At 44.9% G+C, this 21,432-nt stretch overlaps 1 protein-coding gene across 2 annotated transcripts in view; it reads left to right on the top strand.

Annotated features, from left to right (window-relative positions):
• Positions 1 to 10,171: 10,171 nt before the first annotated feature.
• ACER3 (alkaline ceramidase 3) overlaps positions 10,172 to 21,432 on the top strand; it is a 48,040-nt gene continuing 36,779 nt past the window's right edge. The window contains exon 1 of one of the 2 annotated variants that reach the window (XM_072993463.2): positions 10,172 to 10,537. In XM_072993463.2, coding sequence (XP_072849564.1) covers positions 10,435 to 10,537 — 103 coding nt within the window. In that variant the 5' untranslated portion in view covers positions 10,172 to 10,434. The remainder of the gene's footprint in view (positions 10,538 to 21,432) is intronic. The other variant, XM_072993464.2, reaches the window with a different exon arrangement.

Genomic DNA, 21,432 nt, shown 5'->3' with positions numbered 1-21,432 from the left:
GGATGACCTGAAGGAGGGCAGAATTTCAGCTTGAAAAAGAGAATGAGGAGGAGAGTGTGTCACATGGAATTCCCTAATCCTATCTCTTACTTCATTTGGTAAAAGAGAGCAGGCCGGGTAGGTGGGGCTCCTCAGCCCTGGAAGGCAGCCCATCTAGGAGAAGGAAAACTCCAAATTTAAACCTCCACTGCCTTGTGGCTATATCCACTTATGGAAAGGGCTTCAGGAGATAACCTCGAGGCAAAATCCGGAGCTGGAGTCCCGGAGGCATTTTCTTTCATTCTGCCAACTCCTGCGACGTTGCTGGAACCAGTTGTATTGGCTCTTGCCTTTCCACTGGACCATTTCAGCAACGTGGAGAGGGGGGATTTGCTGCTTGGGTAACAGCCTATCCTCCATATTATTTTACCCAGGCTTTGTGCTCTGGAGAGGACACTCCAGCTTCTCATACAGCGTCGAAACAACACGGGAAGTAGCAGTTACCGGTTATAAGAGTCTGCTCAATTGGCGTAGAGCAGGACGCCAGGGGCTACTTCTGACGGTGGGAGAGGTCATTGCACCTCACTAGGTAGATACTGTGGCTACCTCGCCACAGTCTGTTAACCTCACGGGGTGCGTGGGGTTTAGGGTGAAACCCGACAAGCAGATCGACAACCGTGCACCATGCAACAATCATAAGAAAACTTCTGCCCTAAAGCTGGGCACCTGGAATGTACGGACAATGACCCCTGGCTTTCCTGACTACGGCTTTCCTAACGACCTGCAAGAAATAGATGATGTGCGCAAGACAGCTGTCATTGACATGGAACTGAGTAGACTGCAGATGGACATTGTTGCCCTGCAAGAGACAAGACTGCCAGACTCGGGATCTGTCAAAGAAAAAAACTTCTCATTCTTCTGGCAGGGAAAACCATCAAATGAGACCAGGGAGTATGGTGTTGGCTTTGCAGTCAGAAACACCCTTCTAAGATGCATTGTTCCACCCACTGTGGGGAATGAAAGAATCCTGTCTCTGCAGCTCCACTCATCATCAGGACCCTCATTAGTGCATATGCACCAACACTGTCATCCACTACAGAAGTGAAAGACAAATTCTACGACGATCTGGCAGCTACTATAAAAAAAGTCCCTGAAAGAGTCACTGTTCATTCTTGGAGACTTTAATGCTAGAGTTGATGCTGATCACAATTCTTGGCCCACTTGTCTAGGCTGTTTTGGCATTGGAAAGCTGAACGAAAATGGCCAACGCTTACTGGAGTTTTGCTGTTATTATGGTCTCTGTGTCAGCAACACATTCTTTAATACGAAGCTGCAACACAGAGTTTCCTGGAGACATCCAAGATCCAAGCATTGGCATCAGCTCGATTTGATCCTCACTAGACGTTCTAGCCTTCCTAGTGTTACGATCACACGCAGCTACCAGAGTGCTGATTGCGATACTGATCACTCCCTGGTGTGCAGTAGAGTAAAACTGCGAACAAAGAAATTGTATCACACGAAAAAGGAAGGAAAACCACGTATTGACATCAACAAGACTCGCGATCAAAGAAAAGTGAAGGAATTTGCCCAAGCACTCGAGGAAACCCTTCCAGGTCCAGCTAATGTAAATGCACCTGAACGATGGGAACACTTCAAGAACACTGTCTACAACACCGCCTTGTCCACCTTTGGCAAGAAGACCAGAAAGATGGCTGACTGGTTCGAAGCCCATTCGGAGGAGTTAATGCCAGCCATTGAGGATAAGAGAAGAGCTCTAACAGCATACAAAACCTGTCCTAGCGAGTACAGCCTGCAAGCTCTTCGAGCCGCTCGTAGCCAAGTCCAACAGGCTGCCAGGAGATGCTCCAATGACTATTGGCTTCAGCCCTGCTCTCAGATACAGATAGCAGCGGACACAGGTAACATCAAAGGAATGTATGATGGTATCAAGCAGGCCTTAGGTCCATTACAGAAGAAATCTGCTCCCTTGAAGTCTGCTACAGGTGTGATCATCCAGGACTGAGCACAGCAGATGGAACGCTGGGTGCAGCACTACTCCGAGCTATATTTATATGTAGTAACCAAAGAAGCATTAAATAACATTGAGTGCCTGTCTGTCTTGGAAGAGCTGGACAGCGAACCAACCCTCGCAGAAATAAATGCGGCCTTGGATTCCCTCACCTCTGGAAAGGCACCTGGAAGGGACAACATCCCTGTTGAAGTGCTGAAATGCGGTAAGGAGATCATCATCACCAAACTGTATGAAATCTTTTGTCTCTGCTGGAGGGAATGTGGAGTACCACAGGACATGAAGGATGCAAACATTGTCACATTGTACAAGAACAAAGGTGACAGGGGTGACTGCAATAATTACCGTGGTATCTCTCTTCTTAGCGTTGTAGGGAAGCCACTTGCCCGTGTTGTGCTGAAGAGGCTCCAGGTGCTTGCCGACAGAGTCTATCCAGAATCACAGTGTGGATTTATAGCTAATAGATCCACCACTGACATGGTATTCTCCCTCCGACAGTTGCAGGAGAAATGCAGGGAACAACAACAGCCACTCTTAGTGGCCTTCATAGACCTTACAAAAGCATTTGACTTGGTTTATCAGGGATGGCCTTTTCAAAATACTTCCCAAGATTGGATGTCCACCTCGTCTCCTTAACATCATCAGGTCCTTCCACGATGGAATGAAAGGCACTGTAGTTTTTGACGGCTCAACATCGGATCCCTTTGACATCCGAAGCGGAGTGAAACAGGGCTGTGTCCTCGCACCAACACTTTTTGGGATGTTTTTTGCTGTCATGCTGAAGCATGCCTTTGGAACTGCAACAGAAGGTGTCTATCTCCGGACTAGATCAGATGGAAAGCTCTTTAATCTCTCTAGATTGAGAGCGAAGACCAAAGTCCAACTGAAATGCATGCGGGACTTCCTCTTTGCAGACAATGCAGCCATTGTTGCCCACTCTGCTGAAGACCTCCAACAACTCATGAATCATTTCAGCAAGGCCTGCCAAGACTTTGGACTAACAATCAGCCTGAAGAAAACACAAGTCATGGGCCAGGGTGTGGACTCACCTCCCTCTATTACCATCTCCACACAAGAATTGGAGGTTGTTCATGACTTTGTGTACCTTGGCTCAACCATCTCTGACACCCTCTCTGTAGATGTCGAGCTGGATAAACGCATTGGGAAAGCAGCTACCATGTTCTCTAGACTCACAAAGAGAGTATGGCTCAATAAGAAACTGACAGCACATACCAAGATCCAGGTCTATAGAGCCTGTGTCCTGAGCACACTCCTGTACTGCAGTGAGTCCTGGACACTTTGTGCCCGGCAGGAGAGGAAGCTGAACACCTTCCATATGCGTTGCCTCCGACGGATTTTTGGTATCACCTGGCAGGACAAAGTTCCTAATAGAGTAGTCCTAGAACGAGCTGGAATTTTCAGCATGCATACATTACTGAAACAGCGACGTCTATACTGGCTTGGGCATGTCATGAGAATGGCTGATGGTCGGATTCCAAAGGATCTCCTATATGGAGAATTAGTGCAGGGAAATCGCCCCAGAGGGAGACCACAGCTGCGATACAAGGATATCTGCAAGCGGGATCTGAAGGCCTTAGGAATAGACCTCAACAGATGGGAAACTCTGATATCTGATCGTTCAGCCTGGAGGCAGGTGGTACATCACGGCCTCTCCCAATTTGAAGAGACCCTTGTCCAGCAGGCTGAGGCAAAGAGGAAGTCACAAAGGAAGCAAAACCAGGGAGCTGGACAGAGGACAGATTGGATTTGTCTTCAGTGTGGAAGAGATTGTAACTCTCGAATTGGCCTCCTCAGCCACACTAGACGCTGTTCCAAGTCCTCCATACAGAACACGCTACCATAGTCTTTCGAGACTGAAGGATGCCTACTAAAAGGTATATGCCGTCAGCTTCTTGTTATGCTGGGCACCTGGAATGTTCGGACAATGATGCCTGGCTTCTCTGCCGATCTGCAGGAAATAGATGATGCGCACAAGACAGCTGTCATAGACGTGGAAGTGAGCAGTCTGCAGATGGACATTGTTGCCCTGCAAGAGACGAGATTGCCAGACTCGGGATCTGTCAAAGAAAAAAAATCTCATTCTTCTAACAGGGAAGATCAGGGGCTGGCTTTGCGGTTAGAAATACTGAGATCCATTGTGCCACATACTGCAGGAAGTGAAAGAATCCTGTTTCTGCAGCTCCACTCATCAGCAGAACCTGTCACTCTTATTAGTGCATGTGTGCCAACATTGTCATCTACAATAGAAAGACTGAGATAGTTTTGCTATCCTCCCGTCATGTTTTTATCTGTGCTACAGCTGTGTTTGTACTTTTTATGCTAAGCTATATACAGTGGACCCTCGACTTACAGACGGCTCAACTTACAGACTTTTCGAGTTACAGACTTCTCTGGCTGCAAAATTTAGATTCGACTTGCAGCCGGAGAATCGACCTACAGACCAGAAAAAAACCAAAATGTAACAAAAATAGAATAAAAACTGCCAGTTGTGGGATTAATCAGTTTTCAATGCATTGTAGGTCAATGGAGATTCGACCTACAGACTTTTCGATTTACAGCCACCATTCCAATATGGATTAATTCCGTAAGTAGAGGGTCCACTGTAATAAGGGAGGGAGATCCTCCCTTATTCAACACTATTGTTGACTCAAAAGGGCCTAGTCTGGTTACGACTTAATTAGTGTAGTAAGCTGCTATTAGGAAGCAACAGGTAGAACTGGATATGAAACAACTGATTGGTTCAAAATTGGGAAAGGAGTACGACAAGGCTGTATATTGTCTCCTTGCTTATTTAACTTATATACAGAATACATCATGCAAAAGGCTGAACTGGATGAATCCAAAGTCGGAATTAAGATTGCTGGAAGAAATATCAACAACCTCAGATGTTTATTTATTTCATTTCATTTATTTATTTAACTCATATGCCACCCACTCTATCCAAAGGTCTCTGGGCGGCTTATGCAGGTGATATCACTCTGATGGCAGAAAGTGAGGAGGAATTAAAGAACCTCTTAATGAGGGTGAAAGAGGAGAACACAAAAAGTGGTCTGAAGCTCAACATAAAAAACTAAGATCATGGCCACTGGTCCCATCACCTCCTGGCAAATAGAAGGGGAAGATATGGTGGCAGTGACAGAATTTATTTCCTTGGGCTCCACGATCACCGCAGATGGTGACAGCAGCCATGAAATTAAAAGACGCCTGCTTCTTGGGAGGAAAGCGATGGCAAACCTAGACAGCATCTTAAAAAGCAGAGACATCACCTTGCCAACAAAGGTCTGCATAATCAAAGCTATGGTTTTTCCAGTAGCGATATATGGAAATGAGAGCTGGACCATAAAAAAGGCTGACCGCTGAAGAATTGATGCCTTTGAATTGTGGTGCTGGAGGAGGCTCTTGAGAGTCCCCTGGACTGCAAGGAGAACAAATCTATCAATTCTAAAGGAAATCAACCCTGAGTGCTCACTGGAAGGACAGATCCTGAAGCTGAGGCTCCAATACTTTGGCCATCTCATGAGAAGAGAAGACTCCCTGGAAAAGATCCTGATGCACTTCATCACAATTCCCTCCCCTCCACCCTCTGGCCAGCTGCCCCAGTGTGCACCATCCAGGTCCTCCTTCTTGAGTAGGTGTACAGTCTGGGCAGGGGCTCAGGGTTCCCTTCCCTGCCTCCTCTGGCAACCAACCACTTAATGGCTGTCCAGCAAGAATCCCCAGCCCGCTTCCTCGTCTGAGTGGTGGAATGCTGGAGGAGGCACAGAACGGAAGCCTGAGCTGCTGTCGGGGCTGGACAGCTGCCCAAGAAGGAGGACCTGTGGTACTGCGTATATGAATTTTAAGAAATGTTGACGAATTTTGACAAAGTTCAACAAAGTATGGCGAAGCACTTCGTGTCCATCTCTAGAATCATCTGTTCTTGCATTCATAGCTATTTATTTATTTATTTATTTTATATCCTGCCTATCTAGTCAATTATCTAGACCACTCTAGGCGGATGATCTAATTGAATTTCTACTCTAAGCAATTTCCCCCTTTCACCTCCTTGCCCCACACCAGAGGAACTGCTGCTTGAGGGCTTCCATCATTCAAGGTTTCTGAATCCTTGGATGTTTTGGAGTGCTGGACATCCTGTGTTGCTATTGCTGGTTCCTCGGGCTATTTTTTGGGGGGAGGGGGCTAAAAGACCGATATATTGCAACTAATTTTTAAATGTCCCCCCCCACACACACAGACACCTTCTTTAAAGGGCACAAAGGGACTTTTGAATATTTTTTTTTTCAACATGGAAGACAATAGCAGTTGCAAAGGTATTTGTTGATAATTATTGCAGTGTTTCGAAATGTCAGATTATTTCCCCATTGCTTTTGTTATTTCAAAAAAAGATCGACTGATAACTGCTGTAAAACTTGAAAAACACTCCACTCAATGTGTTTCTGAACATGTTTCTAGAATAAAACTTTTAAAAGTAACTAGAAAAATATTAACTTTTTATGAAGTAACTTAATTCCTACTCATTACAGTATACAGAGATGTAACTTTATTACATCCTTGTGACAAAGTTACCTCGTCATGTTTAACTATGTTACTTTCAAGCTCAGAAACTGAATGTGTTTCAGCATATGATCCCTTATTATACCACTTACAGCTTAGAAGTAACAAGTTACCAGAAACATTGTAATTATGAATTACCTGGAATTAGCTAGTTTTTAAGGCAATAAAGCCCTAAGAAACTTACGTTTCAAAAGCACCTTAACAAGTAAAATGTAAATGTTATATTTCCATTAATAATACAGTGGTGCCTCGCTAGACGATGATAATCTATTCCACTGAAATCGCTGTTTAGCGAAATCATTGTCTAGCGAAAAACATTTCCCCATCGGAATGCATTGAAACCTGTTTAATGTGTTCCAATGGGGAAGAATCGTTGTTGCCTAGCGAAGATTGGCCATAGGAAAGCCGCTTTGCTAACCGCCAATCAGCTGTTTAAATCGCTGTCTTGCAAAGCTTAGGTCCCGAAAACACCTGTTTGCGAGCGTGGAGGGAGCTGTCAAAATCGTTGTCTAGGGAAAATTGGTTTGCGAAGCAGGGACCAAACATTGTCCAGTGAAATTCCCCCATAGGAATCACTGTTTTGCGAATTGCTATAGCGATCACAAAAAGTCAACGTCTAGCGAAAAACTTGTCATGCGGGGTAACTGTCTAGCGAGGCACCACTGTAATAATAATCATGTGTTCTCAAATGAATTCTGACTGATGGCAACCTTTTCCAGGATTTCCAGGTAGAGAATACTCAGAAGGGGATTTCCCCTTCCCTTCTTCTGGAAGGGGACGGCAACATCCACCACTAGCTAGGATGATTTTTCTATTTCTCTCTCCTTCCTAAACTCTGTCAGGCCAAGCCCGAGGAAGAATCCTGCAGAACTCGAATGTCTGACCTTTCAATGATTGTTTAGTGAAGCCCGTAAAGATTTGTCAATCCTGGTTCTCAATTTTGGGCATAGATCACATGGGTGCACATCTTTTCCCCTCCAGCACAACCCTATACCGTCGATCTGACAAGATTTCTCAGCTAGTGTCCCAGCCCCACAGGATGAGTCTTCAGACCCCTTGCCTAAACTCAGTCGGGGGGGGGGGGGAGGAGAGAACGTCAGGATCCCAGTGGGATCCGAGTCATAGCAAAGAGACCGAGCAGGTTGCACCTCCACGTCTCCCTGCTATTTTGACTTTCCATACCACAAAGCAAGACAAGCTTTCTGGTATGTAAAGCAAGCACTCCCCAGAAGCCTTGAGAAGTATTTGTGGGCTGGGCATTATTAGTTCACTTGACCTCAAGTGTCTGTGCAGGACTTGCTCTGAAACTGCGGAGGAATTTGAGGAGAATGTTGAGAAACCTCTTGAGAAGAATGCAGGAAAAAATGTAGATCCTCCATTGGTCTGGGCTGGGAGGATGGGTTGCTACCCTGTTTCTCTGAAAATAAGACGTAACCTGAAAATAAGCTCTAATATGATTTTTTTGGATACTCGTATTATAAGCCCTACCCAAAAAATAAGCCCCAGTTAAGTGACACAACACCTTCCACGCTTGTGCAGCAACCAGAAGAAGATGACAGGACTGTATTTGAATCAATGCAGAGTGTGGAACATGGAAGTGAGAACTGGGCCATAAAGAAGGCTGATTGCCGAAGGACTGATGCTTTTGAACTGTGGTGCTGGAGGAGACTCTTGAAAGTCCCCTGGACTGCAAGGAGAACAAACCTATCCATTCTAAAGGAAATCAACCCTGAGTGCTCACTGGAAGGACAGATCCTGAAGCTGAGGCTCCAATCCTTTGGCCATCTCATGAGAAGAGAAGACGTCCTGGAAAAGACCCTGATGTTGGGAAAGTGTGAAGGCAAGAGGAGAAGGGGGACGACAGAGGACGAGATGGCTGGACAGGGTCATCGAAGCAACCAACATGAATCTGACCCAATTCCGGGAGGCAGTGGAAGACAGAAGGGTCCGGCGTGCTCTGGTCCATGGGGTCACGAAGAGTCAGACATAACGACTAAACAACAAGAGTGTTGCACATTAAAAAAGCAAAACATGCCCTGAAAATAAGCCATAATGTGTTTTTGGAGCAAAAATTAATACAGTATAAGCTCCTATCTTATTTTGAGGGAAACATGGTAACACCAGCTTTTGAGGTACTATACATCCGAAGGCGTTCTTGCAAGAGGAATAAATATAACAGAATTTTCTCAGCAAGGCAAAACAATGTGATATGGGACCGGTGCACTGGGCTTTGCTTTTACCGTATTTTCGGTTGCTTTGGGGGTGGAGAGGCTTAGGGTCAGGAAGAGCTTGATATAAAGCTTGAAAAGCTTCTGAGATGTCCTCGATAAGGGGTAACTATTGGAAATATAGCTTCTGTATACCTTGGTTCAGTCATAAATTTAAAGGCAGACTGCAAACAAGAAATCAGAAGGAGGCTGTGTCAAGAAGGCATTAGAAAAATCACCAAGTGTAAGGCTGTGTCAATGGAGACCAAAGCTGAGAGCAGCTACAGTCCTGTACTGTATTTCCAATCACCCTCTAGGGATGTGAAAGTTGGATGGTTTAAGGAAAGCTGAGAGTTTAAAAAAATTGACTCATTTGCAATGTAGTGCTGCAGGAAAGCTTTGTGGCTGCCAGAAATACAAACTTGTCTCTGGAGGCAAAAATATAAAAATGGAGGCTGGCCTACTTTGGGCACATCATGAAAAGGCAAGACTCTCTGGAAAAGACAAGAATTCTAGGAAAGATGGAAGGCGTCAGGAAAAGAGGAAGACCCAATATGTGATGGACTGACTTCCTAGAGGAAGCCACAGATTGTTCACAAGAGCTGAGCAGGGATGCTGAAGCTAGGGGTTTTTTTGGAGCGTGCCCATTCATGGGGTTGCCGTGAGCCGGAGGCAACTTGATGGCGCAAAAAAACAAACTGTTTGTAGTGCGAGTTGGTAAACCACCTTGGAAGTATCCAAATGCAAAACTAAAGTGGGAAACAAATGCTAAAATCAACCCCCACCCCCCTGAAGTCCGAAGTGGTACGGCCCCTTTGTCTATTGTCGCCATAGTGAATTGGGCCGGCTTTACCATTAGGCAGAGAAATATGGGGGGATTGTCTTATTTATGTATTTATTTATTTGTTTGTTTGTTTGTTTGTTTGTTTATTCCATTTATATGCCGCCCATCTAGACATAGTCTATGCCAAAATTCTGTTATTACTAAAAAAAAAAAAAAACAAAGACAGGGAATAGTGATGTCGTTCTTTATTACATTTCTGTGAAAAACTTGGGGGACAGGTACTTGTGCAGGACTTTCCTGGCTACTGTCCCTCAGGAACGCTGAGGGGCAAAACGTTACTTTTCAGAACTACAGCTGGTTGTGGGATTCTGGGGGAGCTGTTGCCTGTGTAAAGGAAAGTAACTTTTCCTTTTCCTCAGGAAGCGCAAGGTTTCGGGTTCCTGTCAGGGGCGCCTAGGAAAATGGCTAGTGCGAAAGGAGATGATGATGATGATGGTGATGCGGCGTTTTCTTTGAAGCCCTTGGCGCTCCCCTTCCTCCTCCCGGGCTGAGGGAGATTCCCGCCTCGGCTTTCCCCGCGTAGGCCGCAGCCCGGTCGCCATGGTAACGGGCCGGGCCTGAGGCCAGGCGGGCCTAGCCAGGCGGGCCTCACTCCGCCGCCGCCCCGCCTCGAGCCGGCGGGAAGGCGGAGCCGGCTCCGCTTGTGGGCCCATCCGGCGGCGGCGGCGGCGGCGGCGGGAGGAGGAGGGGGAGGAGGAAGAAGAAGAGCAGGGGCCGGGGCCGGCTTCCTTTCCGCCTTCGCTCCCGGGAGTCCCAGAGCGGAGGTCGCCCCGGAGGAGAAAGGAAAAAGAGCGCCCGCCATGGCCCCGGCCGGCGACCGGGAGGGCTATTGGGGCCCGCCGACGTCCACCCTCGACTGGTGCGAGGAAAATTACGTCGTCTCTTATTACATCGCCGAGTTCTGTGAGTGACGCCACGGCGGGGTAGGGACGGGGAATGTGTGTGTGTGAGTGTGTGTGAGATGAAACAAGCGTGTCAGCGCGTTCACAAGTACACCCGGAATAGTTCCCCCCTTTCTCCCCGCCCACCTCTCCCCGGGTTGTGGAGGTTTGTCAAAGGATGGGTGCCTTCAGCTAATTCAGGGGTTAACCCCGGACCACACGGGTCGTCACTAAGGTCGTGAGAAGTGGAGTCCCTTGAACCCCCTTCCCCATGCGGGCACGGAATGAGATTCCCTTAAAGAAACGGGGAAGGGAGATCATCTGCAGTTATTTTGGGGGTGGGACTCTTCCCCATATTTTCCTGGTGGGCGAGAATGGCAAAGAATGCTCTCTAAAAAGAGATATATTTTCCTCCTGCTAGTAAAATGGGTGGCGAGACCTCACAACGATCCTTTACGTGTGTGCCCATTTTTCCCACCCCCTAAATTTAATTTATATGCCGCCTTTCTCTCCATAGGAGACCTAAGGCAGCTCACCACAGTTAAAATTATACAGTAATTTCAGTGCCACCTTTAAGACCCCAGTGGGATCCAGGTTTCTTTTTTATGATGCCCTCTTGTACCCCCGTGAGATATAACAGGACATTGTAAAAGAGACCTGCGGGTCAGAAATCGAGATGCTTCTGTGAAATCCTGCAGGTTCTTGGAGAGCATGTTTGAGGGACATTCCTGCTTTGAAATCTACTGCTCCAGGGAGTTAGTTTGGGGTGATTCCACTCCCCACCATGGTATGTGAGGAGGGAGGCCTATTATGCATAAAATAATAAATAAATTAAATAAGTGTTCTCTGCTAGCATCTTTTCCCGCCTATTGAATAAAGTGCTATCCCACAGACTGTATTTTCCAAAGTGAGTATTTTAAAGCCATATCTTCTTTGTTTATTTCTCATGCTTAATTCCATGCTTAAAGCAACAACAGCTGAACTGCAATTAAAACAGTGTGTTAAAACTCCAGTTAAAGCTCTCAGTCTGCCCAGTGACGTGCAGCAGTCTAAAATAGATGGATCAACCCACATCCGAAAACTCAACAGAAAGTTTCCTGTGCTAGTCACAGTCCCATGATTAGGATGGGTCAAGGATGGAGAGGAAGTGGGGCATTGATCTATTGTGGATTGCCCAGATGAAATTCTTGCAAGGAAAGTTGCATCTGGAGGCCCTCTTCTGATCCTGCCAGGCGTTTTACTTATGACACAAGACTCCTGGCTCAAAATTGCTTGCACAGTTTTATTGTGCATTCAGTCATGGGTCAAGACTGATGCAAGATTTTATTTATTTATTTATTTATTTATTTATTTATTTAATTTATATGCCGCCCACACTACCCAAAGGTCTCTGGGCGGCTTACAGCATTTAAAATACAATAAAGATATGTAACAATTAAAATACAATTAATATATATATAAAATTGCCATCGGACCCACAGCTAATATTATTTCAGTTAAAAGCCTTCTGGAACAGGAAGGTTTTGACCTGGCGCCGAAATGTCATCAGTGTCGGCGCCAGACGAATCTCAGTCGGGAGGGCATTCCATAGTCTGGAATTATTATTATTATTATTATTATCTCTTATTTGTTGATGGTACTGTGTGATGGGCAAGTCAGTTTTAAGGTCATGGGTGATACTTTGCATTGCAGCAATCCGGAAGTCCAGTTGTCTGTATCAGGGGACATATTGCAGCAGCAAAGGCTACTGTGTGTTTGAGGAGGCCCTGCCTCTTGAGTATGGAGTAGGAAATTATACTTGGAAGTATAAGAAATTCCTCTGTATAAGCCAAGGGGCAACTCGCTGGCCTTCATTGGGAAAAGAAAATTGGAGGCAGATGAATATATAAAAAAACTTTTCATATGTGTGCCAACTTAGTGTGATACATCCCTTGCTTTTCCTGAAGAAGGTAATTGACCTGATGCAAATGGTTTCTAAATTTATGTTTTTTTGAAGGACTTTTCAGCTCTTCTCCTCCTGTGCATGGATTTCCATGTCCTGTGTGATTGTTGGTTTTTGTTCTTTTTATTCTTTCTTCTTTATCATCTTCTTCTTTTCCTGGTCCTAGTTATTATTTGCTGTGATTTCCAAATTGGATAAGCAGTGGCCATTTCCTCCAAATCATGAAGGTATAAAACAGAAATCAGGATGTTCCCCTTTAGCCCTCGGGACGAACTGTGATTAAAGAAAAACTGGAGCAGAAGAAAAGAGACTGCATATAACTCAGGGAGAATTCTTGATAACCAAATAAGTTCATCTTTTGGCTGTTCCAGCATTTAAACTTAGTCACTTAAGTTTATTGAAAAGGTTAGGACAAAGTGCAGCTTGGGAAATCCCAAATTTGGCAATGAGAGCTTTTCAGTGAGGGTAAATTCATCAAGTCCACTTCCTAAATACTCACTCAAAGGCAGACCTGTGATACTATGTGCTTCAGAAATGTGTAGCTTGTATATTTTTCTTGTTTCTAATCTGTCGTGTTTTCAGTTGTTGAATATTTTGTGAGCTGCCTTGCTGCCTTCACTGAAAGAAAGGTGGCATAAAATGCAATAGAACGAATGAATGGATGAATTTCTCAAACTGAATCACTTGCTATCAGCTTCAAGCATCCACCTTGTTCAGTGTTAATGACTTTTATTGGAAATACTGTATGCCATAGCACTTTACTGTACTACTCCCTTGAATTACATGGATTTGAGCAGCACAGTTTTGGTTATACTGTATACCCTTTCCCAATATTTCAATAAATAAAGAAATATTCAATAAATACTGTGTTGCGATTTGTCTCCGGGAAGGGGCCTGAGAAAGGTAGGTCTTGGGCTTACCTAGGGCCCTATTGTTGCCAGCACAGCAGCCCCCTTTCCAGCCATGGCAGCTCCATGTGATGGCTGGGGAGAGTGCTAGAACATTTATTTATTTATTGGGAGGGGGGAAGCATGGATAACTAAATGTTGCTGTTCAAATCCTTGCAATTCAAGGGAGAAGTGTAGTAAGGTATTTTCTGAGTATTTGTTTCTCAGTGTCAAGCTGCGATCCTCTCCCCTCCCTTTTTTCTTAACATTCCCCTGGAGGGTCATAGACTGTCTTTTGGGAAAGGACTGAGCTGAAGTAGTAATTGAGCACTTCTGCCTTTTCTTTGTCATCTGTTATTATTTTCCATTTTCATTGAGAAGCTGAGCCACTGTAAGTTTTCAACTCTTATACCACCATGTGCCATCTGTTTGTGCTTGTCAGTGTGCAACAGTCTTGCAATTACAGTGGTGCCTCAACTTACGAAATTAATCCATATTGGAACGTTGGCCGTAAGTCATAATTTTTGTTAAGTTGAAGCACCATTTCCCATAGGAATGCATTGAAAACCAATTAATCCGTTCCGGCTGAATTAAAAAATATCCCTCCCAAATAAAAATATAACACTGCAAGCCCCTGGGCCTGCAAAAAAAATAATCTAAAAATAAATGTAAACATGACCCCACCAGCCCAATCCCACCCTGCAAAAGCCACCCAGAACGACGTAAGCCCGGGAAGCCTGCGGTGGGGAAGGTCGGGAGACCTCTGGTGGCGGTGGTCACGGTGGCGAGGAAGCCTCCAGTGGCGCCGGTTGCGGTGCCGCTGGAAGCCTGGGAAGCTGAGCCGAGCTGAGATGGTCTGGCAACTTGCCTCCCGGGGGCGGTGGCAGCAGCTGTGGAAGCCCAGGTGTCTGAGCCTCCCTTTTCCTAACTGTTGGGGCGAAAGAGCTACAAAGAAGCAGCTTCTTTGCCACCAACAGTTTGTATTTCCTGCCCTTTTCCTCTGCTTTTGGAAGCTGCAGCCACAAGCAAAATTTTGCATCCGGAGCTTTTCCCAAGTTGAAATTTTCATAAGTAGGGACGTCCGTAAGTCAAGGCACCACTGTATAGAAACATGAATTACTGTCACACCTGTTTATATATAGTATGCATATACTGTGTTTCCCTGAAAATAAGACAGGGTCTTATATTAATTTTTGCTCCAAAAAAACACATTAGGGCTTATTTTCAGGGGATGATTTATTTGTTTCATGTACAACAATCTATGTTTATTCAAATACAGTCATGTCATCTTCTTCTGGTTGCTGCACAAGGTCGGGTGGCGAGGTGTCACTTCACTGGGGCTTATTTTAAGGTTAGGTCTTATTTTGAGGGATATACCGATGTAAGGGACGTGGTGGCGCTGCGGGCTAAACCGCAGAAGCCTGTGCTGCAGGGTCAGGAGACCAAGCAGTCGTAAGATCTAATCCACGCGACGGATTGAGCTCCCGTTGCTTTGTCCCAGCTCCCGCCAACGTAGCGGTTCAAAAGCGTGGAAATGCAAGTAGATAAATAGGGACCACCTTGGTGGGAAGGTAACAGCGTTCCGTGTCTAAGTCGCACTGGCCATGTGACCATGGAAGATTGTCTTCGGACAAACGCTGGCTCTATGGCTTGGAAACGGGGATGAGCACCGCCCCCTAGAGTCGAACACGACTAGACAAAAATTGTCAAGGGGAACCTTTACCTTTACCGATGTAAGTGCAAGTGCCTTGTAGGTCAGTGGTTGTGACGTGTGCCATGACGTCACCTGCCTGTCTTGGCTAAGGCTGGAGTTTCCTGGCCTATGGCAGGGCAGGAGGTGGGTCTTATAGGGGTGGAGCTTGTGTATATAAGGGGGTGTACAAGGAGGGAAGAGGTTGTTGTAGGGGAATGAGTGGGAGAGTGAGAGGGTTAGATATAGGTTAGGTGACTGTGTGTTAAGTAACCAAGAACTGTGCAGGATTAAGGTCTGAGAAATATAGTTTGACAAGTGATTCTTTCATTCATTGATTTACATTTTATGTATTCAATAAAACATCATTTTTATTTTAAAATCCATACATAGTCTGAAGTGTCAGGTTTATGTGTGGTTGGTGGCAGCGAAGTACTGTGTGTGTGTGTGTGAGGGATCGTGGCCTGTCATCTCTTGTGGTGACGTAGGAGGAGGTGGCAGTCGCGACAGTGGTTCTTAACCTTTGTTACTCGGATGTTTTTGAACTGCAACTCCCAGAAACCCCAGCCAGCACAGTTGGTGGTGAAGGCTTCTGGGAGTTGCAGTCCAAAACTCCTGAGTAACCCAAGGTTAAGAACCAGTGTTGTAGGTGATGAAACTATGTTCTTCTAACCCATTTTTGTTTTTTCAGACAATGAGCAACTCCTAAAGATTTCAGTCAGAGTTTCCCTCCCATCACCTACCACACAGTGGTTCCCTTGGGGCCACAGATTTTTTTTGGACTTCAGCTAAATAGAAGTCCTAGCTAGCACAACTACCAGTAGTGGTGAAAACTCCTGGGAGTTTAGTCCAAGAACATCTGGGACTTCAAGCTGGCAACTGCAGTCTTATCAGATCCTTTTAACTAGAATTTCTGTGGATTTAAGCTGAATTGTTTAAGCTGCATGGAGCAAGTGCACTCTGCCACCACTCTGGGTTCTCCTTGTTGTGCTCCTTGTCAGGGCCTACAGCAGGCTGGCTCTTCTTCCAGGAGGCATGATGGGGAATTGAACTCTCAAGCTTGATCCACCTAGCTACAGCTTTTTTCTAATCACCAAGACTCAGTTAGGCTTTAAGGTTGACAGGTTCCTGTTACAGTTCAGTCTTTCTGGAAAGCGATAGTATGAGCAGTGTAAATGATGCCTCTATTTTTCATGTGCATATAGATACAGTGTTTCCTCGCTTGACGACGATAATCCATTCCGTTGAAATCGCTGTTAAGCGAAATTGTTGTCAAGAGAATTTAAAAAAACCATTGAAATGCATTGAAAACTGTTCAATGCGTTCCAGTGGGTTAAATACCTGCTCGTTTTGCGAAGATCCTCCATAGGGCAGCCATTTTCCGGTGCCTGTAAAGCGAGGAATCCGTCCTAAAGCACAGCGGGGGGCCATTTTGCACAACGGGTGGCCATTTTAGAGCCACCGATCAGCTGTTTTAGAATCATTGTCTAGTGAAAAATGGGTTCCCGAAGCAGGGAACCGATAATCATCAAGCGAATTTTCCCTATCTAAACATCATTTTGCGATTGCAAAAACCTCATGGTAAAGCGGATTCGTCGTTTAACGAGGTAATCGTTAAGCGAGGCACCACTGTAATCAGCAACTGGCTGAATAACTCAATGAGTTAGGTATCTGGCTATGAAGCCAAAGGTTGGGATCTCAGTTCCCCGCTGTCTGTCTCAGATGGCAATCTACACAGTCCCAGGATGCCCACAGAAGAAGGTAGTAAACAACTTCTGAGGACTCTGTACCTAAAAAACTCTGAAAGGGGTTGCCACAATTCAGAATTGACTTGATGGCAGACAGTTACTTATGGGCAATCAGATCTTTTTTGCTAGACTGTCAAACAACTAGCTATGATGGCTGGTCCCAGACTCCTGGAAATTACACTGGTAGCTTTTGAGTTCAAATTATGAGATTATGGCCAGAGACCTCTTCTGCATGGTGGAGTGTAACTTGTACAAAAATGTACTGGAAGCAAGCTCTGAAAAAGTACCGCTGCTTGCACAATGAAACAAAACGGAGCGGTAAGATTCTGAACCCTAATTCCAGTTTTTCCTGTGCTATAGAGTGACCCAGCAACCATGAGAATTGGTAGCCTGATTTGGAATTCATTAAACATTAACAATAACAATCTATACGTCCATAAGAGAAGGAAATGGAGTATGTAGGGACTGGAAAAGGCATACAGTATTCATTTATAGGAGAGGAGGTCCAGCAATTTAGCAGGGGAGGCTGAAGCATCTTGACATCAGCTGCAGTTTCATTCTACATAATACAAAACTGGCATTTAGTATGATTTTGAGAGTAGAGTCAGTAGAAATGTGCGTGCTTGGTACAGCCTCATCCAGTGCTACTGAAGTAGCCTAATTCCTTCCTGCTGGCACGTATGTGGCTTCTGACCTTTTACAGCTTAGGAATTTCTGATCCTATCCTGTTTGACAGAGTGTTATTGTTCTGGTGATGCTGTGCTGAGATGCCATTCCACTGGCAGAAGGAAAGCACTGCATATTTGCGCCTCAACCATGTAAGTCTGTCCCAGAGTGTTTTACAGTGGTGTCGCTTGGTACTTACAGGAATCTTGACAGGTTCAGGAACGATAAAATGTTGGGAATTTCAGGTGGCTCAAGTGCTTGACTGTCCTTTTCAACAGTGAATAATAGATAAAGCTCTCTTAATTAATTCTAGATTCCAGTGCCGCTTTTGATAGGCAGCAGCTGTTCACCATCTCAAGGGAGGTCCCTTTCCAGCGTCCTTTTGAGCCAGGTAGCCTGAAAATTGTTTTCACTGATAGTTTTCAGAATTGAATCTGAGGCTTTGGATGCGCTATACCTGAAATATGAGATGCCAATGTTATTATCTGTGCCTGCAAAAATTAATGGCCCATGAGAAGTTTTTGACATTGTACCTATGTAGCCTTGTAACTTGTATCCTTAAATGAAAAATCAAGAACAAGTTTTTGTAAAATATATTTATTTATTTAATTTATATGCTGCCCACACTACCCAGAGGTCTCTGGGTGGCTTACAACAATTAAAATTCAATACAGTAAAAGATAAAATAATTAAAATACAATTAAAATTGCCATCGGACCCACAGCTATACTGTATACTATATACAGTATTGTGGGACAGTTTAGGTCTTTATTGTGTTGTATATACTCTCTATACTACTATACTATGGAGAAGACTCCCTGGAAAAGACCCTGATGTTGGGAAAATGTGAGGGCAAGAGTAGAAGGGGACAACAGAGGATGAGATAGATGGTTGGACAGTGTCATCAAAGCTACCAACATGAACTTGACCCAACTCCAAGAGGCAGTGGAAGACAGGAGGGCCTGGCGTGCTCTGGTCCATGGGGTCACGAAGAGTCGGACATGACTAAACAACAACACCAATAACATATACTGTAATATCTGTTGTCCCATTCTGAACCTGGAGTGAATGTTTTGTAATGGGGCACTGATGCAGACAACCATCCAACCTAATTAGAGATGGGTGCGAACTTGCAGTTCAGTGTCCCACCCCCTCCAGCATCGGCCCACTCAAAGGCAGCATCCAGAGGAAGTGGGTCAGGGTAGGGGTGGCATTCGCCTACCTTAGTCCACCCGGTGTGTACCACCACAAAGTAACAATACCTCCATTAAGTTTTGGGTTGCTGTTACCATATAACAGGGATTCCTTCCCATGGAAAACTCTTTTTGTCAAACTTGGTAACAGCCAATGATCACTTTCTGGTATTCTTTAAACGTTGTCACAAACAATGGCTGAAATTTACAATGCCTCTTTAAAAAAAAAAAACCCCAATAAGGGCACTTCTGGTGAAACAAACAGAGCCTGTTATCTTAGTGCCACAACCTTGTCTGTATGTATATAGTAAAGGTTAAAGGTTCCCCTTGACATTTAGTCCAGTCCTGTCGGACTCTAGGGCCGGGTGCTCATCCCTGTCTCCAAGCCGTAGAGCCAGCGTTTTGTCTGTAGACTGTTTCCGTGATCACGTGGCCAGCGCAACTAGACACGGAATGCTGTTACCTTCCCACCGTGGTGGTACCTACTTATCTACTCGCATTTTTACATGCTTTCGAACTGCTAGGTTGGCAGGAGCTCGGACAAAGCGACGGGAGCTCCCTCTGGTGCGCGAATTTGATCTTATGACGGCTGGTCTTCTGACTTTGCAGCACAGAGGCTTCTGCGGTTTATTGCCTTCTTTCTACAGTTTAAACATCCTGTATAGACAGATAGTCTTAATTGCATAAATTTCAGTGATAACATACTGTTTACTTTTATGTAGTTATTCTTTTTCATAACTAATATACAGTTACTCTTTTCGTTGCTGGTATACGTACATGTTGTAGTTGTTTCCGCGCAACGATGCCGTTTTTGCGATCGCAAATGCGATCGCAAAACGGCACCTACATAGGGGAAAATTCACAGAGCGAAGGTCGGTAAGCGGTTCGCTTACCGACCTTCGCTTTGCGACCCGCCGATCAGCTGTTCCGCGGCTTCAAAATGGCCGCCGGAACAGCCGAAAGGGGCCGGGGTGCAGCGTTTTCGCGCCCTTGGTAAGCAAGGGGAGCGCGTGAAAACGCTGCGGAAGCCCCGAAATGGCTGCGCGCAACCATTTCGGGGCTTCCGGCAGCGTTTTCGCGCGCTCCCCTTGCTTACCAAGGGCGCGAAAACGCTGCGCCCCGCCATTTCGGCTGTTCCGGCGGCCATTTTGGACCCGCCGGACAGCTGATCGCAGCGTTTTCGCGCCCTCGTTCAGCGAGGGGAGGGCGCGAAAATGGCTGCCGGCTATACCGGAACATCGCACAACGGTGAGTATTCGGCCAAATTGGAACGCATTAAACCATGTTTAATGCATTCCAATGGCTTTTTACTTTCCGTAGTGCGATGTTTCACACAGCGAGGGTTAATCCGGAACGGATTAACCTCGCTGTGCGAGGCACCACTGTAATAGCTATGCTCAGGTTGAGCAATACTCTGGGATGCTACTGTAAATAACATTTGTGAAAAGTTGTTCCCTTATGTGCTTGTTGATTTTATTTATTTATTTATTTATTTATTTATTTATTTATTTATTTATTTATTTATTTATTTATTTATTGCTTGCATTTATATGCCACCCATCTTGACATAGTCTACTCTTTTTATTATTATAAAATTTTGTAAACAAAACCCGAAAAGGGGAGGATACCCCAAAATGGCTGAAATGTAGTTGCTTTGTTATACAAATTGTGTAAAATTTAGTTTTTCCTAGCAACCGGTTAATAAGTCACCACCAAGAATTTCAGGAGTGTGTGTGTGTAGACTTGGTGCAATATTAAGAATGCCAGCAAGTGTTCTTAATTGCCAGCTAAGAACAACTGGATTTTATATCTTTAGTGTAACAAGTGTGGATTGTATGCCTTTGGAGTACTAGGTGAGGTGGAGTGGTTAGAGTGATTAACAAGAACTCTGGAGACCAGAATTTGAATCCCTCTGCTCAGTCATGGAAGCTCACTGGGAGAGTAGAACCAGTAAAACCACTCCTTAAATACCACACTTACCTTGAAAGCCCTCTTAAGGTCGCTGTAAGTCAGTTCCAATTCGATGGCACATAACAAGTGTCACAAAGCAACGGGATTTCAGCCATACTCTATTAAGATTCGGTTGCTTAAGCTGCATCCCAAGAAAACGTCTTGTTCCACATCATTGTTTAAATTAATGTGCTGCCTTTAGCCAGTTAAGGACTTCTTACATTATATGGTTGTTGTAGGTTTTTCGGACTGTTTGGCCGTGTTCTGGAATTTTTTCTTCCTAGCGTTTCGCTAGTCTCTGTGGCCGGTATCTTCAGAGGACAGGAGTTAGAACTCTGTGTCCTGGTGTACTGTGTGGGAATAGTGGTTCAAAGGATAGCTATAAAAATGCTGCAACTGATTCTCCCCATATATTATAACTAATACGCTCCTGTTCTCTGAAGATGCTGGCCACAGAGACTGGCGAAATGTTAGGAAGAATAACCTCCAGAACACGGCTAAACAGCCGGAAAGCCTACAACAACCATCGGATCCTGGCTGTGAAAGCCTTTGATAATACATATTACATTATATTTGAATGTGACTTTTTGTTGTGACTAGTACATGTTATTTAAAATGAATTGTTATAAATAGAAAAATGTGAGTAGAAAACTGAACTACTGGAAAACATTTCCGCAACCAATCACTGCTGATTTCCTAGGTTTTCAGAATTTGTGGCAGTAGAACACTTAAGGGTTCATTTCTTAGAACACTTTTACAAGTTAGATTTAGATTGTATTTTTGATATTAGCATGGGCTGTGGTGGCTAGTGTTGTGACTAAATCACTTTATTTTTGTATCT

This window comes from Pogona vitticeps, chromosome 3 (assembly GCF_051106095.1).
Source record: "Pogona vitticeps strain Pit_001003342236 chromosome 3, PviZW2.1, whole genome shotgun sequence".
NCBI lineage: Eukaryota > Metazoa > Chordata > Lepidosauria > Squamata > Agamidae > Pogona > Pogona vitticeps.
The sequence above is the reverse complement of the archived record's forward strand: the minus strand, read 5'-3'. Positions and strand labels throughout refer to the sequence as shown.